This window comes from Arachis ipaensis, chromosome B1 (assembly GCF_059453495.1).
Source record: "Arachis ipaensis isolate K30076 ecotype BB chromosome B1, ASM5945349v1, whole genome shotgun sequence".
Taxonomy (NCBI): domain Eukaryota; kingdom Viridiplantae; phylum Streptophyta; class Magnoliopsida; order Fabales; family Fabaceae; genus Arachis; species Arachis ipaensis.
Genome location: NC_142436.1, coordinates 145,795,913 through 145,822,871, shown reverse-complemented (window position 1 = coordinate 145,822,871; position 26,959 = coordinate 145,795,913). Strand labels below are relative to the sequence as shown.

Sequence of the window (26,959 nt, the reverse complement as noted above, 5' to 3'; positions counted from 1 at the left end):
ATTGGCATTGACATAGGCATAATTAATTAAATTGAGAGAATGAAAGGAGTTTCATAACGTCTCTATTGTATTGTATGGTTGGTTGTGGAGAGGGATTACATTTCAAAATTCAAATTGCCAAACAAGGCAAAGTGGTCCAACGAGACCAGATTGCACCACAATGTGTTTCGTTGATTGACGCGCCTATCGTTGACTGCCACGTCATCCCATTATTTTTTTCCCGGAAAGAATAACTTGGGTTGCTTTGGGCCATTATGTTTCATTGGTTATACACTTTGGGCCCTTTATGTTCGGGTTTCCATTAAAATAATCTTACACGGTTCACCCACAAAATAAAATATATTCCACTGCATCTAATTACGGAATAATATATTAGTAAAAATAAGTATTTTTTACGTTGATTATGTTAATAATCATTCTAACAAATTGATATGATTGTACTATTGTGTAAACGCATTATACTATCACATTGACCAAAAAGAATTTTTTTAAACTTTTAAATTACTTTATATCCAACTATAATAATTTAAGAAACATTTATAACCTCTTATTAAGTTAAAATAAAAAAAATGTTAAACTGACAAACATAAAGTCTAATTTATTTAGTGTCTAAACAAAATAAGAAAACAAAGCAAATTAACTAAACTGAGTCCAAGTAAATAATTTGCTCAAGATCTTTATCAAGAGAATTTCAAATGACATGACTCTGATTGACTAGACCTCCGTAACGCGCTAACTAATCTGCAACTTTGTTTGCTTCACAACCAACCCATTCAAAATGGACGACCCATCGTCTAGTCAAGAACTCTTTAATCTTAGCAACTAGATCAGAAATATCAGACATGCCACTATGGACATTATAATACAAAAGATGCAAGATATTCAAACAGTCAATTTTACAGACAATATATTTAATGTCACACTTTTAAGCTAGAATAAATTCTCTCCAAACAGCAAATAACTCACATCTAAAAATAAACAAAAAAATGCTACCCGAATAACCCATTACCCAACGGCCATTAATCTCTTATAATTAGACATATAGTCCAATTTAATAACTAAATAAACAAAATCAAAATATATCAAATGAACATTCTAAAAATATAAACTAATCACTTATAAATAATACTTAAATTCTTTATATCACGTACATTTGAAGCAAGTATCACCTACAGATTGAGTTATTGTGGAAAATCCTCTGCTAGTGAAACTTACTTAGTCTGCCTGGCACTTTGGCAGCAACTTGACACTGCTGCTATGTGCCGTTTTCTTTCTGCCATTATTGCAGCATAGATGTGATCTCAAGAAATCTCTCCTTGCCAGTTCTATCTCCATATTGGATTTATTTATTTCTTCGAACGATGTTCCTTGGTTGTAGTTCTCAGGTTCCCTTGAACTAGCCATGGTTCCCAGTTTCTGAAAATGCAGAACCAAGATGCTCAAGATTATTGCTATATATGATGCTGAGATCAGTGTCAAAGAATGCTTGGTAATTTATAGCATGGTAGGTGTCTATATTTAAAGTGGTTTTCTTAGATATATCTAAACAAGATGCTATAAGATTAAGATCAAGATCAAGCAGCAGGATTAATTAATGTTCATATTATCTGTGGAATATGTTAATGCTGTTTTACATATTAAGGAAACTTAAATGGTTGATTTAATTTTTAAGTAGCTAGGAGCTACATGAAAACCGTGAATCAAGTTTAGTTAGGTAACCATTTTTGTTTATATAACCGTTGAGTTAAAAATATTGGTAGAATTGCTAAATTACTTATTCTGCATTAAATCAAAGTTCATAAGATCACGACATAAGATCCAAAATTGCTATTATGAAAAAACGGGCCTATAGAGAAAAAAGATTCAAGATCCAAAGAATTTCGAATTCTTTGAAGTTTTGAATTGATACCCTGAAATCGGCATATGAAATTTATTTTTAGACCGTAAAGATTAAAATACATATAACGGATATAACAAAAAGAATCATAATACCTTATTAAAAAAGAAAATCATTATTCTAGCAAAAGGAGAAGAAAATGCTATAGGTATAAGTTTGGTTATTATAGTGACAAGATACATGAACTAACTTAACAATTAGATTATTTTTGTAGATACTTTTTTCTGACGTAGTCTTATAGCTGAACAAGTTATTGGGGTTTCCATTATTTATCATCAAAGTAAAAAATACTCCAAACATTACCATAATAATAATGTGATGATGATGATGATAATAAAAAGCATAATAAAAGATTTCATAGTGGTTAGAGTGGTGGATATGAATTTGTTTTTATTCGATTTGGCAGGAGAAAGCGACATTATTATTCAAGTTATATATATATTATTCTTTGAGTAGCACCAATGCTACCGACTTCACATTGCTATTTGTCAATTCCATATAGTTTGGCATCTATTATCATCACTTTTCGAAGCTTATCAGCAATTTCCACCTCATAAAAGTCATTTTTTTCCCTTCAAAAGAGAGAAATAAAGAAAAGACCTTATAGTTATGCCCAGCCAGCACTTAAAAAAAGAATATTGTTGAGGTTGTAAGATCAAGTAGAATAAGGAAATTGGTGTTATATTTAATTTGCTTCAAATCTGAATAGTAAGGGAGTACAACTTTGACCCACGCTTGCCTTGCCTTTCTTTCTCTCCTCTGTTTGTTCATCAAACATTCTCTTACGCTGTTCACAACTTTGTTTTTCATTTCCTGTCTAAATAGGGAGAATATTATGTGTTTAATCTGATTAGCATTCACAGACATACGATGTTATAGGAAAAGTATAGATAATCAATTCCTAACCAAACAACTTTAAATAATTATAATTAATAATTAATATTTTTTTTTAAATTTATTTAATTATTAATTAATAATAATTAATTAATACGGAGTGTAATTCAAAAATACTTGTTAATTTATTATTAGCTAGATTTTTGTTAATTAAAAATAATTAGATAATTTAACAAGTTTAAATAAATTATCATCTAATAATTTTTAATTATAACCGATTCTGTTCTTAAAATGTTGTATTATATATAACGAATATCGTTCATTGACCATGAGAAAGAGAAAACTGAATTAACTGATGAATTGAGAAGAGGCATAAGAGGTTGAGGACGTGATTGTTGTATGATGAGTCATGAGTCTGGCTTTATTTATTAATTAAGAAAAAAAAATTGACATGTGTGATGAGTGTGAATGCTAATTCATATTAAAATCCACACACATATGACATTATATTGGGAATCTTGGGGCTTCATCAAGCTTCAAGTAACCTTTGCTCCAAGCTATTCTTCTTCCTTCATACAAATCCATCTCTTTTAAGACACAATTCAATTCAAGAATGGCAGTTACACATGCTGATCTCGAACCAAACACAGGGAAGACATGTTTGATGAGCAGCAAAACTGGTGTGTTCCTCGTACTTGTCACAATCCTATTGGGACTCTCCTCCTTCACTCTCTGCCTCATAGCAGAAGCCACACGTTCTCAGGTACATAATAATCATATATATTAATTACTCAAATCTCTTAATTAATATATAATTAATGATATGGCAGGTGACATGGATGAACACAAGAAAAACAGAATGTGTATACAGAAGTAGCGGGAAAACGCCATTGGTATGTGCTGCTTGTGCTTTTGTTGTGCTAGCAATGGCCATGGTTATGGAGCATACTTATCTCTTAATCACAGTTAGTAAATCATCGCCAACCTTACTTCACTTGGATCCTGAATCCCCTTCTGCCAACTCCTTAGCCTCCCATGCTGGATTTTTCTTCATCACTACCTGGTAACAACAATAACCTCTTCTTTCCTTCTTCATTTCGTGCTTTCATGTTCATTTCTAGTCAACTTTAGAAATTTAGAAAATCATATTCAAATTAAACCAGACTTCAATTAAATAATTGAACCTTAAATTTATGATTGAAAGTAATAATGGAGCTAGAATAGTAGAAGCGGAAAGAAGGAAGTAGGTGGGATTATTGGAGGAAACACATTTACTAAAAAGATAAGAAGGAATAAATGCTGATAATGATTTTGCATATAGTACAATAATTCCAAGACACTCTACTATACAGATTAAAGTTGTATAAAAAGAGAATATAAATTTTTTTTATAGTTATTTTTTATTATTTTATTGTTGTTCAAAATATAGGTCTTAATTTTTTCAATCTCTCTTTCATCCCACAAAAAAAAAGATATATAAACTTATATCTTTACCATATAATTCACCTAATTCCAAAATAATTATAATACAAATATCATATATATATCAATAAAAATAATTTTTTTTGTTATTAATTATATAAATAATTATAAAAGATATAGATATAATTGAAAATAAATAAATAACATATGATATACAAATATATAAATGAACCACTCTACTTAGATTGTTGCATCAGTGAAAACAACATGAAACCTAACACGTGTCAGATTGCATATGTTGTTATGTTGGATATAGGATATGTTTTGCGATTGGGGAGATTCTGCTGCTAGCAGGAGTGAGTGTAGAATCAGGGCATCTGAAGAATTGGTCAAAGCCAAGACACACATGCCACGTCATCAGAAGAGGCTTGTTCTCTTGTGCTGCTGTCTTTGCTTTGACCACGGTTTCATTAGCTTCTGCCTTATACCTCACAGCAGTTCGTGCCCAAAGGTTGTCACGCCAACTAGAACAACATTCTAGAACCCAAGTTCTTCACTCATCTGAACCCATTGTAGTATTCCATGACCATGCCAATGCTTCTCCTTCTCCACCTCAACCAACGAAAGACACTACACTATTTTCCGTCTACAAATTATAGTGAAATTTGAGGTAGGTTTCACAGAGTGATTTATGGAGAGAGAAAAAAATGAGAGGAAATATGAGATAACTTGATGAGTTTTGATCAAAATGCTAACTATGTAATCATTATTATAGCTGCTGATATACTGAGAAAGTCTTGAATCTTCTACGGAAGAAAGAAAAAAAAATCTTCCACTCGTAGGAAATTTCTTTGCTGGTACTTTTTTTTTGGGGGGACAGGGTTGCTGGTATGGTTTTAAAGTTCATGTTATTTTTTAATTGAGTAATTTAAAAGAAGTGCCAATTTTTTTTTTTCTTTAACAATGGGCTAATACTATATCATAATTCAAACTAATTGAAATTAATAAATCAATGGGACGGTATTAAAATGATAAAACTGCTACAAGTAAAATCCAATTTATATGCCAAGGCTGGGCTTGGTCCTAAAATTATAGCAACTGAAGAATCAAGAATGATTCAGAGGCTGTATAAAGTATAAACTGTTTGCATTCGATTTGTTTTTTGGTTTACAAAGGGGCCCTAAGGCCCAAACAGAAACCTAAGCTAAAGTGCTAAACAGTAACTGGAGGGATAGCAGGTTAGCAACCCGGCCAACCCTCATATCATCACTCATAACTGGCCTCTGGTTCATCCCTGGAGGGGGGAATTCCAGTATTTAATACAATTATTTCAAGTTTCTAGCGTATGAAGCTTGACGGAACTTTTTAGTTTATCTAATATTCAGGTCCAATTTAGTAGGTGACTAGGTATGTAACTTTTCTTCAACTTAGTCCCATTATTTTTCCGTGTTAGTGAGATATGGCTCAATGTTTGCATGTTTAAATTGACACTATTATTCTATCATAAAAAATTGACACACTATTTGCATCTATAACTAGAAAAAAAAAACACTTTATTTGTGATAGTAGACTTTGATTGCAAGAAGTGTAAGAATTTTGAAAATGAATAAACTATAGTCCCATTTTCAACTTTTTAAAAGTTTTTTCATGATGGACAATCAATATTTCCAACTGTATGTATGAAATGTTATAAGTATCCTAAATAGAATCCTAAATAGATAATAGAATCCTAAATAGATAATACATTCTAAGAGTTTAAACTGATAGGAGAAGATAATATTAATAGTTATATTTTTAACATTTTTTTAAAATAAAATCTTTTTTAGATTTGTTTGATTTTTGCATAATTTTTTTTTATTTGACTTATGCTATTTTTTTATTTTTAAAATTCATCAAAAATCAAACTCTTGACATTTTGGACAGAAAATTCAAATACTATATCATAAAATTACTTATTCCAAAAGTTTAAAATCATAAAAAAAATGCAACAGTTAATAATTATTTCTCTAACAAATTAATTTGAGCTCAATTGGCGACACTAAAGACCACAAAAATATAGCACGATTCCTTGGCTCATTCAATGAACTGTTTTACCTCCAGACTCAAGAATTTGACGCCAATCTCTTCATGAGCTCATTCTTCCATTTTTTTCTTCTTGTTTTTTGGGTGATTATTTAGACTTTTTTTTATGGTTGGTTGTTGTTATTCAAGTTGCTAATTATCATATAAAAAATTACATAAATAAATTCTTTTTTTTTTTTTCCAAATTCCAAGTCTTCCATCTTTAACTATACATCTAATACTACTCTTATCAAATTAGCATTTTCCATTTACATGAATTCTTCAATTTGAAATAAAATAAGAAATTGACCTAGTTGAGACTTGAGAATGGCCATTGCTTCTTAAAATATATATGATCCGTCGGTCAACTTTCCTCATGAATCCTAAATTCGAAATGGATTTTATGTTTAGGGACAGATAATTACAACCACCCACTATTCTCTAAAATTTATAAATTGGGTAAAGGACAAATTCGTCCCTAACCTTTTAAATTGGGGATTTTTAACTCCCTCAAGATTGAAAAATACAAAACGACCCCTCACCAATCAAAGCGCCGTACAAATCGGTCCTCCCGTTCAATTTGGTGTCCAACACGTAACAGATTCTATTTACCTGGCGCCTATGTGGCGTGAATATGCGCACGTGTCTTCAGGATGGTGGTAACGGGGCTGACGTGGTGCTAGTGGAGAAAGTAATGGGACATTGTAGTCCTTGGTCACTCGCACGACGTCGTTTCGGGTTAATGTTTTGCAATGGTGAGTGTGACCTATGAAATATGCCAGTGCTGCCCATATCAGTGAGAAAGAATTACAAGAATCCCTAGCACTACTAAGCTTTTCCCTCCAAAAAATACAACGCTTCATCTCCGCTTTGTCGTCGTTGCAGTTCCGTGGAGGAGTTCCATATTGAAGCTCCGTGGTTATACCTACGTCTGCTGTAGAGAGTGGTAAGTACATTGATGTTCAATCGTTCTGCTTATGGCCGTTATTTGCTATCAATGTTGTAGGATGAGACTAATAGGGATTGTAACTGATTGTCATAGGCGATTAGTTGTGGGGTTAGTCATTTGCCATGTGTTGTTTAGAGATATTTTGGAGATTTAGATAATAAGGGGTGGTTTTGTGTTTTGTTGTGGATTGAAAAATTTTGCAGATGGTTGATGTCTTTGGTGTTCCCGTGTTCCATCATGGGGGTAACTTCTCACGGAGGGCTAGCGGTGAGTTAGTGTATCTTAATGGTCAAGTTGAGAAGTTTCTTCCGATGGACTTGGATTTTGTCAATTTCGGCGATCTGGTCACGATGTTCAAAGGACTGGGATATCAATCCTATAAGGAGGCTTACTGGTATGATCCAAAAAGTAAAGATATGGAGTCAGGGTTGCATGTACTGAGGGGGAACGCATGGATCAACCAAATGCGACAGGCTAAGTTGAGGAACAAAGATACTGAAGAGTTTTACATTTTTTTTTACCATTCTATTGACGAACCTGAGATCGCAGATGATGATTTTAAGAAAAATGCTGAGGCTGAGGAAGAAGTCGATCCAAATGAGTTGGAGAAGTCAGATGATAGCACTGACAGTGATAAAGATGAGTCGTATAAACCATCACCAGCTGGTTATGAAAGCGGGAGTGATACTGGTGAAGATGATGAGGGCAGAAGGGTTAGAGCTGCCAAAGGGAAGAGGAAACATGTGTCTCCATCGTCGAGGAAAGGGGTTGATCCCAATGAGAAGCCAAAAAAACAAGCAACACATGAGTTTAAAAGGCAGAGATTTAAAGCAAGAAGGTAGGCTCAGCTAGTGAATGTTCCTCAAGATCTACTGGGCCTGCTAAACAGCCCAGCACTAGTAGGCCTGGAAGTCAGCCCAATATATCTAGGCCTGCTAGGGAGCCCAGCATGAGACCAGCCGTTGCAGATTATGTCAGTGATGTAGACACTGATAATGAAGACATTGTGTTTGAGTATGAGTCTGAAGAGCTGCATACCCCTGTCTCATCAGAGGATGAAGGGAACAAACCACACTGGCATGAGTTTGATGAGCACTATGGCTTTGGAGAAGGCAGATTTGAGCTAGGCACAAGATTTGCTACAATAGAGAGGTTCAATGAAGTTGTGAAGGATTCGTTTATTGCTGAGGAGAGGGAGTTGGTCTGGATTAAAAATGATAAGAAAAGGGTTAGAGTTGGCTGCAAGAATGAGAACTGTCCCTGGATTGCTCATCTATCATACAATAAACAGCTGCAGTGTTTCCAAGTGAAAACCTATATGAGTGAACATACATGCGCAAGAGATCTGGGAAGCAATGCGGCTGACCAACACTGGATCAGCAAAAAAGTGGAGAGAAAGATGACCACCCATCCTCATATGAACACACATGAGGCCATTGATTTTTTAAAAGAAGAGTTTGATCTAGTACTACACCCTAAAATGGTTTACAGGGCTGTGAGGGAAGCCAAAGAAAGGATCATGGGAAACGAGGTAGAACAGTATGGGAAGCTTAGAGACTATCTAATGGAGATACATAGAAGCAATCCAAGGTCTACTGCCTTGTTGGACGTTATTCCCCAGCCACAAGCACCCCCAACATTCGATAAAATGTATATATGTTTCAATGCATGCAAGAGGGGATTTAAGAGTGGATGCAGGCCGTTGATTCACTTGGATGGAACATTCCTCAAGACCTATCATGGGGCCAATTGCTGTCTGCTGTGACCCAGGACGCTAATAACCAGTTTTATGTCATTGCATTTGCTGTGGCAAGGTCTGAATCGAAAGAGTCATGGAAGTGGTTTCTGACCCTATTACAAGAGGACATTGGAGATGTGCAACAATATGGTTGAAATTTTATGTCCGACATGCAAAAGGTTAGCTTCTCTACTTAATTTACGTCGGCTTCTCTACTTTAATTTAAGTCAGCTTCTCTATTTAATTTAAGTACATATGATGCAAAATGATGAAAGTCCTTCTTGAACCATTCTGTCTCAGGGACTGATGACTGCATTGAAAGAGATAATGCCGAATGCACATGTGCGCAATTGTGTCATGCACATGTGGAAGAATTTCATCAACCATTTCAAGGACTTATATATCAGGGAAGTTGTGTGGGACTGTGCAAAATGCACAACTGTGGCTGAGTTCAAGACAAGAATGAAGAGGCTGAAGGAAGTTAATCAGGATGCCTGGTCATACCTGATGAAATTTGAACCTGCAACATGGGTAAGGGCCTACTTCAGTCATGGTCCAAAAGTGGACAACCTGACTAACAGTATGTGCGAGTCTTTCAACTCCAAGATCACCTAGTACAGATGCAAGCCTATACTCACAATGTGCGAAGAAGTCCGCTGCTACCTCATGAGGCGTATGGTTCAGCACAAGAGACTAATAGATTGACATCATAGAAAGCTTGCACCGGTTCAGAAGAAAAGGTTGAAGAGGCTTGTTAAGCCAAGTAACAAATGGACTGCGGGGTGGATTGGTGATAACGAGCGCAAGCAATTTGAGGTCACATACAAGGGATCTAAGTTGGATGTGGACCTGATTAAACATACATGTACATGTAACAGATGGCAATTAACTGGTCAGTGTGTAATTTTATTTCTCTAAATGTTTCTTGTTGGAGTTGCCTGCAAGCTGTTGGTGTAATTTTACTTATGACATTGTTTCTTGTTGGTTTTGCCTGCCTGCTACTACTGTTATTATATTTCTGTAATTGTTTGTTGTTGGATTTGCCTGCGTGCTGCTGCTGTTTCCTTACTTGCATATGTCCAATTTTGATGCTTAATTTGTATATGTTTAAGTTGTATATGTCTAATTGTTATCCTTAACTTGTTGGATTTGCTGGGAAAAGGATGCCGTGCACTCATGCAGTTGCAGCAATCAGAAAAAGACATGACAACATGGAAGATTATGTGCATCCATGGTTATGCATGGAATCACTGAAGAAGACTTATGAGCACTTCATTCAACCTGTTACAAGTGAAGAGTTCTGGATATAGTCTGATCAGACTAGGCCTGCTGCACCTGTCATTAAGCGGCCAATTGGTCGTCCAAAGGTACATAACAGGCAGAAGGACCCAGCAGAAACTGTTATCGAAGGTGAAAAACTGAGGAGAAGTTTCTATGTGACCTGCAGCAAGTGTGGTCAAACAGGGCACAACTATAAGACTTGCAAGGGTGCGCCATCCAACCCAAATTGGAAACCTAAGACCAGGAAACCAAAGAAGAAGACCCAAGACAACCTTTCTCTTGTGGTTATACCACTGTCACAATCAGCACCTGAGGCAGAGGTACTTCGCTGGACTAAGGATCTTTATGTCCCCCGATAACATGTTTAAGGATTTAGTTGTCCATTTTAAAGAAGTTAAGGGACCTGTTTGTATTTTTTAAATTTGTCTCATGACTTTATTGTCTTTTTTTATCTTAGGGTGAGGAGCATGACTCAGCTACTCCAACCAACCAGAACCATTCTACCACTTCCACAACTCCAGATGTGGCCCAGCAACAACCTGCTCCACAAGTTGCATCTGTAACCACTACTGCAGCCCCTGCTAGACAAGGTCAGGTTCCATTCAAACCTCCAGCCAGAGTTTCAGCAAGGCCATCCAACAAAACATTTAAACCGAAACAACCAATTAGAAGAAAGAGTGATGGTAAACAACATGTTCAGAAATCACAGCAGCCAAGTGTGGAAGCAGTTCAAGGACCATCTGATGAGACTCTGGCTGCAGCAAGCAGTGGAACTAAAAGGGTGTTTCAGTTCATCCCCGCCCCAAGAGTCAACAATTCTAAAAAATGATGTTCATATTTTATGAGTCTGATGTAAAATTTGGATCACACTTATTTTTATTTGTTATACATTGTGGTATCTTTTTGGCAAAACTATTATGCTAAGGTTGTCAGCTGTTATCAGACTGCATATCATGTTTTGTTAGGATTGTAATCCTTCAAACTTAAACTTTGGTTCAATGTTAAATGATCCAAACTATTTAATGTCTTTTTCACTCTAATCTCATCAACATCATATTACATATACCCACCCAACTCCAACATGTTACAGCAACAGCATATCATCATTCATCAAATGATAACTTAATACAACACTTGTGTTCTAAAGGCATAATTTAAACTGCTTTTCCACTTTTCAGCCAAGTTTGGCAACAACAGAACCTAAAATTACACTAACCACAACAACAATAAGCAAATACAAATTAACATTCTTCTTCCTCTCTAGATGCAACAACTTCTTCTCCAAATCAGTGAGTCTCTGTTCCACTACCTTCTTTCCAAGATACAGTTTCAGATCATCAACCTCGTTCTCAGTCATAAACTTGTCCAGAACTCTTACTGTTGAAACATGGTCATCTAGCCATAAGAAGAACTTGCAGTGACTGGAATTTTTCATCTGCATGTTCATCATGGCAAAACAAAAAATCACCAACTTATAATCAAAATAACTTCTTCTTAAGCTCGTATAATCAAAATCAATAAAATAAAACCACCAACTTACCTTAAAGAATGGACATCCAAAGAACAATCTATTAGGGTTCGTCGTCGTCCTCGATTTATACAATATGGCGTACACTCCACATCTACACCTAGGAGCAATGTCGTCTTTCTCCTTTGCAGCTTCCACGCATTTTATGGTCGACGGCAGTGGAACGCGTCTTGCGCTGGATGAAGCTCCATCGCTGGCCATTTACCCCTCCGCAGTACCACCACCCCCAACCTCTCACACAAATCACAACGGCTATGGCGACAGGGTTCCATTTGAAGAAATAGGGCACACACCAAAAACGACGTCGTGCGAGTGACCAAGAACTACAATGTCCCATTACTTTCTCCACTAGCACCACGTCAGCCCCGTTACCACCATCCTGAAGACACGTGCGCATATCCACGCCACATAAGCGCCAGGTAAACAGAATCCGTTACGTGTTGGACACCAAATTGAACGGGAGGACCGATTTGTACGGCGTTTTGATTGGTGAGGGGTCATTTTGTATTTTTCAATCTTGAGGGAGTTAAAAGTTCCCGATTTAAAAGATCAGGAACGAATTTGTCCTTTACCCTTATAAATTTATTGAATTATCCTTATTAGTTTATTTTTCATATATGTTTTTTAGTCATTTTTCTTTCTCACACACCCTTACCCTATTGACATCTCTAGCTTAAATTGACACTATTATTCTATCATAAAAAATTTGACATTATCTGATTCCATAACTAGAAAAAAAAAAAAAACTTTATTTGTGATGATATTAGACTTTGATTGCAACACGTCTACCCATTGGTAAAGAATTTTGAAAATGAATAAACTGTAGTCCCATTTTAATCCTTTTAAAAGTTTTTTTTTATGAGGGACAATCAATATCTCCAGCTGCATGATTGACAATTTATAGATATCCTAAATAAAATCCTAAGTAGACAACGCAAAAAAAATAATATTTTACCCATCATTAGACTACACATAAATTTTTAGAATTATCTCATTGATCAAATATAAAAAAATAAAGTATAAATAGAAATCTTTATACTCAGCAAAAGAAGAACCAAACCAAATCCTAATAGAGACTTAGGTTCAAAAAAATCAGAATCAAATTGAACAAAACAAACAAAGGTTAATCCAATAACATATATAGATTGTCAAAATATCATAAAAAAATAAACTTTTTTCGTCATTAATTTTGTTGAGTAAACGAAGAACTTTTACACCCATTCTCAACCTCCATGCTTGTCTATAAACACTCCGTGATAAACAAAATCACCGCAAACACTCAATCTCCAACAACTTTTATTGCGTTTAACCCATGGAAGAAAATTTTTTGTTTTTGTGTGTCTAAAGCTCAATAGAAAAGGAGAAGACAAAATGTTCAAAAAGAAAGAGTGTAATATTTTAGTATGGGAAGATCTCAAAAGACCTCATTTCAAGTTCTGTTTAGCGTCAAAATACGTGTGCCATCTTTTGGCTATGTCCAGTGTGGTAAGGGTTAGGTTACGTCATTAATCGCGTTGAGTTTCGGTGACGAAAAATATACGAGAGTCGGAGAGATTACTTAAGTACATTTTTTTGAATTTGAAGCCCAAATGATAACCATTAAAATTTTAAGGACTAAATCAGTACAACTTACTAATTTGATAGATTAAAATGAGACTTAGTTCTAGTAAGTAACTAGGTATGTAAAAAGAAACCTTTATTTATGATAGTTGACTTTGATTGTAAGAACTCCATAAACTGGTAAAGACTTTTAGAAGATGAATAAAATGAGTCCCATTCTTATATTTCTAAAATTTCTATGATGGAATATTATGTCCATCAATACTTCCATTTGTATGATTGAAAATTTATAGGTATTCTAAATAGACAACACAAAAAAAATAATGTTCTACCCATCATTAGACCACACATAAACTCATTTGTTGCAAGAAGTCCATCCATTGGTAAAGAATTTTGAAGATGAATTGAGGCACCATGTGGAAGCTTTCGAATTGAACCAATTTGAGCTCAATTGGCAACACTAAAGACCATTAAAATATAGCACGATTCCATGGCTCATTCAATGAGCTATTTTACCTCCGGACTCAAGAATTTGACGCCAATTAATCTCTTCATGAGCTCATTCTTCCATTTTTTCTTCTTATTTTTTGGTTGGTTATTTAGACTTTTTTTTTGGTTGGTTATTTTTATTCAAGTTGCTAATTATCATATAAAAAAATTACTTAAATAAGTTCTTTTTTTTTTTTTTTTGCCAAATTCTAAGTCTTCCACCTTTAACTATCTAATACTACTCTTATCAAATTAGCATTTTCCATTTACATGAAATCATCAATTTGAAATAAAATAAGAAATTGACCTAGTTGAGACTTGAGAATGGCCATTGCTTTTCAAAATATATATGATCCGTCGGTCAACTTTCCTCATGAATCCTAAATTCAAAATGGATTGTATGTTTAGAGACAGATAATGACAACCACCATCAAATAAGAACTCAAGGGGTGCAGATGACTGTGGTCAAGGGTTTGAGTCAGAGCTTTTAGCCTTTTACATATTTTGGCTTTACTAATTAAATCTATTACAATATATGGTGTTGGTACTTGAGAATTAATATAAGGTGATTGGGTTGAATGATTTGTCTTAATGAAAGCTCCTTTAATTTTGTTTACATTCAAAAGTTGAATGAGACACATCACACTGTGAGAATAAGGCATTCTTTTTCACACTGTCCTAATATGAATATAGTAGAACAAAAGCTCTCATTTAGTCCGAGAGCATTTAAGAAATATATTAATGCATTTTTCTATTTAATAAAATTTATTAGTTTCTTAATTTAATTTAATTAAATGAATAACAAAAACAAGAAACCAATTAATTTGTGATAATTGAATAATTAAGTAAGCATTAAAAATTCAAATTTCATATTTTATATATAATAATTTATTAATTAACTATAATTTTTTAAATAAAAATTAAATTCACAACAAATTAATCTTTGTCTTATGAAACGAAGGATACCTGGAGGAGAAAAAAGACGCCATTTCCAAAAAGGAGAAAGTTTAATAGTAGGAATAAATGGCGCGTATTTATTAATTTGGGGTGTGATTTGGCGGGGGGGAATGAGAAGGGCTTTATGGTAATTTTAGAATGCAACGGAGAGTTAGGGTTTTTGTGGTGGCCGTTTTATAAAGGGGGGCTCCTCTTTTTTATTTTTGATTAGATCTGCTGCGGCCGTTGCGCGTGTGTACCCTTCCCTCTTTCTTTCTTTCTTTCTTTCACTGCCACACTCTCTCTTTCTCTTTCCTTTTCGATTCTTCTTCGCACACCACACACTCTCTTCACTCTTCACTCACTCACTGCATGCCTCTTTGCTCTCCACTCACTCCTTCATTTCTCATTCCACTTCTATCTTCTCTTCTCTTTCTATCTCTCTCTCTCTCTCTCAATTCGATCATTCCATTTGCTCTCAGATCTTGGATACTCCTATCTCAACATGGTGGATTCAACTGGAAAAGTGAGTACCTACTTACTCTAGCTTCACGATTCATGATCCTCTCTCTTTGATTCTCAACTACTCATATCTGATCACCTTAATTTGTGCTCTGATTGCAGGGATCGGACTCCGATGATGCAAGCCCTAACTCCGCCGCCGCAGGTAAAAGTCCAACAACCGAGCAGAAGAAGACGTGCGCCGACTGCGGTACCTCCAAGACTCCTCTCTGGAGAGGTGGCCCCGCCGGCCCCAAGGTAACGCCGCCACCTACTCCTACTGCCTCACCTTTCGTGATCTACCAGATCAGCTCATGGAAGGTCTTGATCTTACGTTTCTTACATTTGAATGTGATGTTTTTGCAGTCTCTATGCAATGCCTGCGGGATCAGGAGCCGCAAGAAGAAAAGAGCCATTCTCGGAATCACAAGAGGAACCACCACCGACGATGTTAAAAAGGGGAAAAGAAGCAACACCGTCGCCAATAGTAATAATAACAAGTTTGGGGATAGCTTTAGTTTCAAGAAGAGGTGGATCACAATGGCGAGGCAGAGATCGAATCCCGCGCACAGCCACAGGGACAAGTTGGGAGAGGAAGAACAAGCTGCTTTCCTGCTCATGTCTCTCTCTTATGGATCCGTTTATGCCTAAGAGAATCTCTTCAATTCTAGAATTATATTAATCAATTAATTAATTAATTAATCAATCAATTACTAAGAATATTGCAGCTAGCTTAGGCTATGATTAGATTTTGTTCTACCATGCACTTGTACCGCCTCCCCCTAACCCCCTTTCTAAGTGTATATGTAATTTGTTTCTATCGATCCATCTTGTTGAGTGTGTGATCATGAATTGTTAACAAAATCATTCAAGTCCAATTTTGGTGATTTACTCATCCTTGTTTCTCATGTTGTAATAAAATTTGACGCTGCGGTCCAATTTTTCCTTTTTCTTTTCTGTATTATCTATTCTATTCGCTCAATTTCTGCGGCGTTCAATATGAAAAGCAAATGTTGCGCTATGTAATCTTCATTTAGAATTTGTATGAAATTGAAGCGAGTGTGATTTGCTTGGTTGACAAAGTTGAAAGGGCGGGATGCTTTACACATTAGATTTAGTTGATGCCATTGTCCAATGGGATTATTTTTTTGTTCAATAATAGTGCGAATTATTATTTTAGGAAAAAAGGTATTTAACGAGAATGCTAGAATAGGTCGCAATTGGGGCAAAAAACAAAACAAATTTGAAGACGAAAGAAAAGGGGATCTTAGTTGCCGCTTGTTTGGCTCGTGCCTTTGCCAACAACTATCCTTTATCTGTTAAGGTTTTATTTTTATAAAATATTTTCTAATTATTGTATATTTTTTATACAATAAACACTTTGAAAACTTGAAAATTTAAATTTTTCAATACATAATTTGTATATTTAACACATTAACAAGATATATGATTTAAGATACATGATATTCAACTTATAAATGTTTTAGCTTTTACTATTCTTGTTTAAACGATGAGGGGAAAAAAAGAAAAAGAAGGAACTAGAATTAAAGAATAAATCTTTAATTTAATCCCTAACACTTCTATTGAAAGATTAAATGCTAATCTCCTTTATATAGTTTCAGCACCATTGTTTTCAGCCACTTCTTATTTACTTCCAGATTTCTTCTCTTCGATATATACGCTTTCAAGCAGAATTTAGACATAATAAAAGTTATATTTATATTAGTTAATAAAGCTAATTCGAACTACATATGTAAGAGAATAGATTTGTTGAAGTAAAGCCATATTTAGTTAAGATGTAATCTTACCTATTTGTTGGCGTTAAGACAAGGAAAGAAAAGGAAATGACACTATTTTTTTGAAAGAAATATCAATAGATAAAAGAAATCTTCTGACTTGGAAAAGAAATGTTCACTTCTAATCATCTAATGTGAAAGAAAATGAGGGGAAAGGATCTAAAACGCCATTTGTATCTATATTTTAGTTTTAAGAAAACAATATCTACTAACAATTGCTTTAGAGGTGGGTACTAGACTACTAGTTAAGAATATCATTAAAAAAATTATTAAAAATTAGGATCGTGCTAAGAACATTTGTTAAAATTACTTCTATTAAAAAATTTTAAAATTTTCTTCACTAAATACCTTTAACAAGTGGTTTTAAATGAATAAAAAAATTATTTAAAAAATATTGAAAAAATAATATATAAATCATAGTAACTAATTTGATAAGTAATTTTTTATTTAATTAATGAATACTGTAAAAGCTCCAACTTTAATAGGCACAAATGATGAGTACGAGTGAATGACGGTGGCCTTGAAATGTGACGGACAAGGACACAATCACACAATGACACAAGTGTGTGAGTCTGACTGCTGATTCTTGAACCTGAATAGCCTTTGAATGTACATGTTTAATGTTTTCTAGAGTCAAACTAGCGGGAACTATGAATTTCACGTTCCCTCCTCTTTTAAAATTCTTTCCTTTTTGCCACCCTTCTGACTTTTTTGAAATACAAATTAGTGAAATTACACATTACGCAACGGGAAAAAAGATTAGATGAATCAACAAACCTAATCATGAAATTATACCGCCATTTTTTACTTGGGCAAGTCCTTACATCAATTTCACATGTGTATATGCGACACAACTGATCCCCCGATCTATAATTGTCGGTGTTGTAGCCTTGGAAGAAAGAGTTGATAGTGCCTGAAATTAGATTGCAGTGTCAAATTCTTCACAAGAATTTCGGGTGGTTATACTTATACCAACAAAATCGCAATTTAGGGCATGAAAAAAACGATGCAAGAAAAAAACAAGGCGTAACAATGAGAAACATAGATAAATAAAATTACCAAAATTGGACTTGAATGATGATTTCGTTACATTCATTCATGATCACACACTCATCATAAGGAAACAAATTACATATACACTTAGAAAAGGGTTAGGGGGGGAAGCGGTAGTACAGGTACATGGTAGAACAAAATCTAATCTAATCTAATCTAAGTCTAACTAATCTAACTCCAATAAACTCTTAGTAATTAATTAATCAATTCTAGAATTGATAAGGGGATTTAAGCATAAACGGATCCGTAAGAGAGGGACATTAAAAGAACAGCTGCTTGTTCCTCCTCTCCCAACTTGTTCCTGTGGCTGTGCGCGAGATTATTCGATTTCTTCGTCATGACTTGCCTCGCCAATGCCATAAACCGCTGCTTGAAATTCAAGCTATTATTGGCGGCGGTGTTGCTCCTTTTCCCCTTCTTAACATCGTCGGCGGTTCCTCTCGTGATTCCGAGAATGGCTCTCTTCTTCTTCCGGCTCCTGATCCCGCACGCGTTGCATAGAGACTACACAGATCGAAATAGAATGTAAGAAACGTGAGATCAAGGAATTCCATGAGCTGATCTGGTAGATCGCGTAATGAAATTGAATCGAAACACAAGGCGGCGTTACCTTAGGGCCAGCGGGACCACCTCTCCATAGGGGAGTCTTGGATGTGCCGCAGTCGGCGCACGTCTTCTTCAGCTCGGTGGTTGGACTCTTACCACCGCCGCCGGAGGAGTCCGATCCCTGCATCGCAGCACAAATTAAGGTGATCAGCTATGACTAATTAGTAATCAAAGAGAGAGGATCACGAATCACTGAATCGTGAAGCCAAGAGTAAGTAAGTACTCACTTTTCCAGTTGAATCCACCATTGTTAGGAGGTAGAAGAGAAGATCTGAGCTATAGGATGGAGCTAGGGTGAATCAGAGTCAGAATGAGAAGCGAAATGAGGTCAGAATGTTGGAAATGAAGAGCGGCGGCGGAAGAAGGCGGCGTGCAGTGAAGAGTGAGAAAAGGGGAGGTCTCACCGGCCGCAGCAGATCTAATCACAAAACAAAAAGAGATGCTTCCTCCTTTTATAAAACGCCACCTCAAAAAATATAAAAAGAAAAGAAAAAACCCTAACTCTTCGCTCATTTATTAAAATTACCGTCCTGCCCTTCTCACCCAACTCATCACCCGCCAAACCATTTCTCAATTCATCGAATGCGCGCCACTCTTTCGTGTGTTCCTTTTTCCCACTCAGTTAGTTATTCATTTACTTGCTAATAATATAATTGAACGGTAAAATGCTATGGTAGTAGTTGAAAAGAAAGGCCAAATTATTATTTATTCATTATTACACGTAAAGTAGTCGTAAAGAGACACAGCTTTCGTCACTGTATCACTACATCATTATTCAACGCAGTCTTCCCGTATATAGGTTTAATTTGAAAAGGAGGCTGGAATTAAATTACTTCCTCTTCTTTCCCCAACAGCATATTAGTAGGTTTTAACCATTAAAATTTACTATTACTATTAGTAGAAAACACAATTAACGAAATAATATCTATAATTTACCTTCATACTATGAGCAGATTTTCATCACCCTGGTGAATGACATGTCTTATCTTCGTATATTTCAATTGTTTCATGAAAATTTTTAATGTCTAAATCTTCTCCAATTTTTAATCCCTTAGCTTCTATCAACATCCGAAATTTGGACACACCAGCTGACACTTCTATACATAAAACTCACAGAATGAATCCAGACCAAATAACCCTAAGTGCTATAGACTTGTATTTATGACAAAAACTACAAATTAAAAAGAAAATTATTTTATGCAAAGTCATTATATCCTTACTGCTAAAATGGTAAGTGCTGGGGATTGGGATAAAGATGGGCAATCGATAAGGACAGCTCCTTATGTATAGATATATTTCATACTACTTTTTGTTGTGAGGGTACATCGAGCAATTATGATTTTGGTTTTTTTGTCTTACTGCTGTCTGTTTTCTCCATCTCATCCCATCGCGGTTGCAATTTGGAATTCGCAAAGTAAACCACACTTGAAGACAAGTTTATAAACCGCTCCAAATGTGTATGCTTTTAAATTTTTAATTATAGTTTTCGGAATGTAATGAAACAACTTTAGTGATCAGTAATTTTAACTTGTAACACCCATTGGTTTTAGTACAATACAACTTTTTAGCCACCGGCTACAGGCACATATCTACCATCTTGTTGCTAATTTTTGGTTCAGCATATAGTATGAAAAATGTTGTGTATACCTTGAATACATGAATTGGAACACAAATATGATCTTTTGATTTGTGAAATTTAACTTTTTTTTTTTATTTTTAAACACAAAATTGATTCTCCAATTTGTGAACTTACACAAATCTGATCCTTCGATTTGTGAACTTTAATTTTTTCAAATTTTTAAAATACAAAACTAACCCTCTAATTTATAAATTATATAAATCTGATCCTCCGATTTGTGAAACCCCAAAATTTAAATTCAATTTTCCTCAAATGGGATCATCATCCTCTAATTGAATACCTCCTATTTGTGTTTTGAAATTAAAAAAAATAATAATTGAATCTATATTAATTAAAAATATACAAACTCTCCATAACCATAAACAATACATCATGGGGATCATATCCAAAAAATGAGACTATTGATTTAGATTTAATTTGTTAGGCTGAAGCATGTTTCAAATTTGTTTATAAAGAGATTATTGATTTGAGTAAATGCTTAAAATGGTCTCTAAATTTCAAATCGCCATTCAATTTAGTCCTCGATTTTTAAAAATGACCAATTAAATCCCTGAAATTCGAAAAAAGTGCATCCCCGTTAGTCCCTCGCAGTCTAAACGTTGATGATGTGGCATTCCAGCTGTATGCTGATGTGTACCAAACTTAAATTTAATTCAAATTGGTACTTGGAATTGCTTAATAACACTCAAATTAGTCCATTTTCAATTATAAAACCCTAATCCCCAAATTATTGTCTTCTCTTCTTCGACCTCTCCGCTATCTTTCAGTTCATATTCATCCTAAACTACAACCTCAGTACACTTACCTAAAAACTATTTTAATTGCAAGTTAATGTGGTTGGATTAATTTTAAGTTCAACACATATTTAAATTATATGTATTCTTGTAGGTTCGTTCATTAAGCTAAAATATATTTTTTCACTTTTAAGAAGGTAACCATTGTCATCATCTTCAAGGTCTTAACATCACTCTCCAAGTTTGTCATCCTCCAATTGAACTCATGCAAAATTTCTTGTGAAATGGGTGCTGCACAAACTAGTTCTTCACCTCCATCAGCCCAATAGAAAAAATTACAATGGATTCATACTACAAAATAAAAAACGCAGGTGAATTCAAACTCAAAGTGAAACCATCTTAACATTTTTTTTAGAGCCATAACCTTACCTCATAGTTTGGACAACCATTAGATAGTCTACCAAGATTCTCTATCGTCGTTGAGTACTTCATTACCGTCCGAAACCCGCAATTACAGAAGATGGTGTTCTTACTTCTCCTATTGCACATTCCTTTACTGCCATAAGGTCTCCCTCCATAGATGTTCTTACTTGAGTTATTTTGACTTCTCTTCCCACCACCCATCATCACTCACGCAGACGAGAAAACAAGATGAACTGGAAGACAACAGAGAAGTCGAAGAAGGGAAGACAATAGTTTGAAGATTAGGATTTTATAATTGAAAATGGACTATTTTAAATATTATTAAGCAATTTAAGATACCAATTTGAATCAATTTCAAATTTAATACACATCAGCATACAGTTGAAATGTCACATTATCAATATTTAAACGACACCTTTGTGAGAAGGGACTAATGAAAATGCACTTTTTCAAATTTTAAGAATTTAATCGATCATTTTTAAAATATCGAAGATTAAATTGAATAATAATTTAAAATTTAAAGACTATTTTAGACATTTAATCCTATTAATTTTCATTATTACGCGACTGTGAGCCCCTTATCTTTCCAAATTGCAATGCATATACTAGCTTCAGACTTCATTTTTTATAGTATATTATTGTCAAAAGTTTTTTTTTTTTTTTTTGGACGTGTATTGTCAAAAGTATTAAGTCCACAGTATTCCTGTATACTATGTACGGCTGATAAGTATGTTTTGAAGGAAGTGGATAAGGCTTCTGAGCTGATCCAAATAGAAATACCTTTTCAATTTTCAATTTTGTGTAATGTTGGCCAATATGGGCCATAGCTGGCCATTAAATACCCAATTCTGTTGGGCCTCAGCTGACTTGTAACTGTTACTAAATTTTTTTTATAACTCTAACTCTCGAAATGGAGAAGAATGCCGGCCCATAGACGTAAGTTATTGGCAGCAAATAATTAACTGGAATTTCGATCTGTCATGGACTGATAGCAGAAAGACAAAAAAAAAATTAATAATTAAAAATTATTAAATAATAATTTAATTAAATATATTAAATTATCTAATCACTTTTAACTATTAATTTTATATGAAATTATTTTATACGAAGATAACTTGCTCTCCACCAACAAATATGTTTTGGAGCAAAATAAAAAGAAGTAAAGAGAAGAGAAAAGGACAACCCGACAACTGTTGGATTATAAATCTTGAAATGTCAAAGGAAAAAAAAGAACTTGAAATCCAATGAAACTATATATTAAAATTCAGGAAACATTTTAACTCCAAGTGTCTTAATGTAGTTTGATTCAATTTATTTATTGAAGATCACATATACAGCGTGAGCTTGTGAGTAACATTTATGTTTGGTCTCCGTTGATGAATTACAAGTTCGAGGACAATAATGTCCATGCATGAGATGGGAAGAGTGAACACCTATTGTATATAAGGGACCACCGACCAAGCTTTAGCTTATTTGGAAGTAGTGTCAATAAGAAATTTGGATATGGATGCCATTGGCAGGACCCATGTTCTGCGTCACAATTTATATGTATAGCTTGTATGCCTTCCAGCTAATTAATTCCTACCAACGTTTATCCACATTTTTTTTTTATTTCTTTCTTATAATCAAACAAAAAGTAGAAGAGTGCAACGTTTTTTCTGAATAATTTAAATAATAAATTAAAAAAAAGTTAATTTTAATTTTAAAATTTAAATTTTAAATTAATTAAATTTATTTATATTTATTATTCACGTTATTCATAATCTCTGTTAGTAGACTTGATAATCAAAAGTAGGAATTTTTGTGATGGTGATCATATTACCCTTACCGTGCAATAATTAAGAGTCAATAAACTACTGTTGAATGCTTCATGTTTTTTGTGAAGGCAAAAACGAAGATAGTACAGCAAGTGCAACCGTGACTGCCCAGTGGAGAAACGAGAAACGGTTGGAATTTGGAAGGAAGCAATATTAAAAGTGCAATACCAATAATGTTCATCATGTGTAGAATGTTATTTTGCATATGGATACTTATTATTTGAAGAGAAAGGAGTTGGTGAAGCTACTTAAAGTCTGCATCTTCAAAGGTAGAGTCAAATAAAGTGTCAAGAGACATACATTTATTGAGTCGATAGCAAAAATATAATTGGAACGTTAAGGAATAGTATAGTAGGGTCTATTAAAACGGTTTAACGGTTCAAGTGTTCAAGATCCACCGATTTTATTTGAGAGTAGCATGCATAAGGCATATACACACCACCCCTAACTCGTTATAGGTTGCCCAATGCCCATTGCATCTTAAATTAATGTTGTATCGGACAGTGTTGGCAGCAACATTTAGCAGAATTGGAATCAAATCGCTATCCTCTTCTCTGATTTATTATCATTAATTACTTGAGACTAGAGACATCAAAGACATGTGATACTATTACTAATTCACTACATGAAAATTGTGAACAAATTGCAGCTCAATCATATTGTACATACATAATATTGCAATTAGAAATTCGGCAAAGAAAGAAAGAAGCATGATTACAGCGAGGAGCACCTGATGATGTCATGGGTTCAGAGAAGGGCAAATTGGGAATTTCAGCTGCTTCCAACTTGCAATTTTCAACTCCGATCCCTCATTTTTATGCCAACTTTCATAACCTTGCAAATATCTGCATTATTATTTCCACCATTTTTCTTCCCTTTTTATCAGACCAATAACATCACCACACCCCAACACAAACTACCCGCCAATACCGACCACGATCCCCTCCGAGGTGCCGCCGTAGAAGTTGACGCCGCCGGAGGGTTGTAGTAGTAGAAAGGAAAATACGGTACAATTGGGTTCGGCGGCGGGGGCATCGGGTAGTTTCTGTTGCTGGGCGGAGGATAGTAGTAGATTCCGCCGCCTCCGCCTCCGCCTCCACCTCCAGAAGACGCCGGAGGAGGCGGTGATGAGTACACATACTGAGCAGGTGGCGGAGGAGGGTAGTAGTAATAAGTGCCGGCGGAGGAAGGAGGGGGAGGGCAGTTGTTGGTGGAGGCAGGTGGCGGCGGCGAGGGTGGAGGCGGTGAATGAGGTTGGTTGCATGGGTTGTTGCAGGTGGAGCACTGCATACACTGGATCTGCTCGCGAGACGTAGCTTTTAGGTGTTGATCTGACATTGCGACACGCAAGAGAAGTGTGTTAAGGAGGAACACTGCCACTAGACTCCACCTCATTGCTGAAGAAGAAGAAGAAGAAGAAGAGAAAGAGACAAGTAAAGTGGAGTGGAGTAGTACTAATAAGTAATAAGAAGAAAAAGCCTAAAAGTGTGGCTACTCAATTCAAACACTGTTTCTTGTAATGTGCTGGACCTCTCCCTTATCTTTTAAGCTAACACATCACATCCTTTTTTTTTTTTTTTTAATTAAGGTGACTGTTAACACAGTATTCAATTAAATTATTTAATATACATAGTATAGGTTAATATTTTGAGATGAACAATATGTAATTTTTTATTAATGATGCAACCCTTTGCTCCATACTTTGGTTATGTAAACTTGCTTGTTCCCCTTAGTACTTAAAATGTAGAATGCGTAATGGCATTGACATAAGGAAGAGAGTAGAGAGACGCGTGGTCCACGTGGTTCTTTTGCCGTTGGATGACCTTCACTAAACTCTAATCATGTGTCGTATAGTGTAAAATACATTTTCATTTTGAATTTCCTGTAACTTGACAAAATAACCTCTCTTTAATTTGTTTCAATTTAACCAACAACAAAAACTTGTCTGCTGCTCCCATCTGTTAAAATAATTCCACTTGCTATGAGATCTTCCATTCGATACAATGAAATATACAATACTCAGTGGCCGATATTAAAATCATCACACTATTGGAAATCCTTGTGACACAAACAGTCAAACGATAAGAAACCATTAATAATAATTAATAAGCAAAGCCACTGAACTACCTTTTACGGTTCTAATCAAAATATATAAACAGGGCATGCACGCATACTGCTTAAACAGCTATCAAATCATCTTCAGTTCTTTCAGATTTGGGTTTGGACAACCTAGAACAGAAGACGGTTTTAGAATAAAGAAGGGGAAAGCAAGACAGAGATAATGATGGTAGAATTTCACAGGAAAATGGTAACATCATTCAGACAGTGAAGATAGGCTCGAGAGAAAAGTTAGTGAGAGAAGACAGAAAATAAAAGGTGGTTGCAATAATAGTTCAAGATCAATTAGGGCCTTAGCATAAACGTAAGGTGTTTTTTTTTTTTTTTTTGCATGCTTAGCTTGAAGGCCCAGATAAAGCCACTCAACTACTTCAGATTTGGAAAAATTACTAATTAGATTTTGATTCTTTAAATATTTTAGTTTTTAGCTTTTTTTTTTTATTTCAGATTAGAAGCATTCAGAGAAGAGAAGCATGTCTGCTAGGTTTTTCATCCAATTTCAATTTCTGCCATTCTCTCATCCTCTTCCTCTGCTGCAAATCTCGTTCGCATATCCTCGCCGTCGCCGCAACTTGCTGCCGCCGCCGCGCAAGACTCTGCCTCAACGCTTGGAGGTTAGTTAATCATTAAGTGAAAACTCAGGTGAAGTTGACTTCACGTGAAGTTGATACCTGAAAGCCGTTGGATGAAAATTTAGTCAAATCAGTCAAATCATCTAACGGCTCTTAGGTATCAACTTCACGTGAAGTCGATTTCACCTGAGTTTTCACCTAATCATTATGCCTTTTCAATTCATCATTTCATATGTTTTTTCTTTGTTCTTTGCACTGTTACTTCTTCAATCTCTTTGACCCTCTCTTAGACTTTGACCTCCTCACACACGCACTTTCTATGTTGTAAATGGTTAACACACGTTGTGGTTGTTGTTGGTGGTGGTAATGGTGGTGTTTCTCATGTCAACTCTCTCTACTTGCTACTATATTTATTAGTTTTTGGTGTTTTTATTGGCTTATTCATATGGTAGTTGTAACCTTGGCAAAAACCATGTTTCATTCAGCGAGTGTTCAACAAGAACATGGTCTTATCCATGATTTTGTATCCCATATTGGTCGATTTGCCTTTGATTCCAGGTTCTTCACCTTTGGCTCTGATAATTGCGCTTTAGCTTTTTCAAATTACTTGCACTTCAATGTCACAAAGCAAAGTGTGTGTTCTGCTGCTTCTACTTGGAGGCAGAGGGGATTCGAATTTGAATTTCAGAAGATTTTTTAATGATTTCAACACAGCTATTAGGTTCCACACTCAGAAATTACCAATTGGATTTGATTCTTCCAGCCTTGATTCTGGGGATAATAGTGATGATATTGCTGTACTACTCAGTAGTTAGGAAGAATGTTATTGTCATGAAAACGAAACAAAATTGAGTGTAAAGACCAATCAAATCTGAACTTTGAGCATGAGGGGATCAAATCCTTGTTGAACCATTCCCTTTTCAACGTCAAAACCTCAACTAGCAAAGGTTGAGGTTTATACTCTTGTTATGGCTTGATGCTAGTTTATGGCGAATCATTTCATGG

At 35.1% G+C, this 26,959-nt stretch overlaps 4 protein-coding genes and 1 pseudogene across 4 annotated transcripts; 3 read left to right on the top strand and 2 right to left on the bottom strand.

The window, feature by feature from the left end:
• The first annotated feature begins 3,063 nt into the window (after nucleotides 1–3,063).
• LOC107638982 (uncharacterized) lies at nucleotides 3,064–4,981 on the top strand. Its single transcript, XM_016342386.3, has 3 exons — nucleotides 3,064–3,494; nucleotides 3,562–3,794; nucleotides 4,470–4,981. Exons 1-3 carry the CDS (start codon nucleotides 3,345–3,347, stop codon nucleotides 4,810–4,812), a joined length of 726 nt encoding a protein of 241 aa, XP_016197872.1. The 5' UTR covers nucleotides 3,064–3,344; the 3' UTR covers nucleotides 4,813–4,981.
• A 2,385-nt stretch (nucleotides 4,982–7,366) lies between these two features.
• Nucleotides 7,367–8,928, top strand: LOC107614673 (uncharacterized; annotated as a pseudogene).
• A 5,870-nt stretch (nucleotides 8,929–14,798) lies between these two features.
• LOC107638973 (GATA transcription factor 16) lies at nucleotides 14,799–16,135 on the top strand. Its single transcript, XM_016342375.2, has 3 exons — nucleotides 14,799–15,221; nucleotides 15,320–15,454; nucleotides 15,563–16,135. Exons 1-3 carry the CDS (start codon nucleotides 15,201–15,203, stop codon nucleotides 15,845–15,847), a joined length of 441 nt encoding a protein of 146 aa, XP_016197861.1. The 5' UTR covers nucleotides 14,799–15,200; the 3' UTR covers nucleotides 15,848–16,135.
• Nucleotides 16,136–18,025: 1,890 nt separating this feature from the next.
• On the bottom strand, nucleotides 18,026–19,105 carry LOC107620090 (GATA transcription factor 15). Its single transcript, XM_016322309.3, has 3 exons — nucleotides 18,879–19,105; nucleotides 18,656–18,772; nucleotides 18,026–18,549 (listed from the first exon to the last, which is right to left on the bottom strand). Exons 1-3 carry the CDS (start codon nucleotides 18,897–18,899, stop codon nucleotides 18,274–18,276), a joined length of 414 nt encoding a protein of 137 aa, XP_016177795.1. The 5' UTR covers nucleotides 18,900–19,105; the 3' UTR covers nucleotides 18,026–18,273.
• Nucleotides 19,106–23,790: 4,685 nt separating this feature from the next.
• On the bottom strand, nucleotides 23,791–25,598 carry LOC107614663 (hydroxyproline-rich glycoprotein family protein). Its single transcript, XM_016316809.3, has one exon. It carries the CDS (start codon nucleotides 24,657–24,659, stop codon nucleotides 24,147–24,149), a length of 513 nt encoding a protein of 170 aa, XP_016172295.1. The 5' UTR covers nucleotides 24,660–25,598; the 3' UTR covers nucleotides 23,791–24,146.
• Between the last annotated feature and the right edge of the window lie 1,361 nt (nucleotides 25,599–26,959).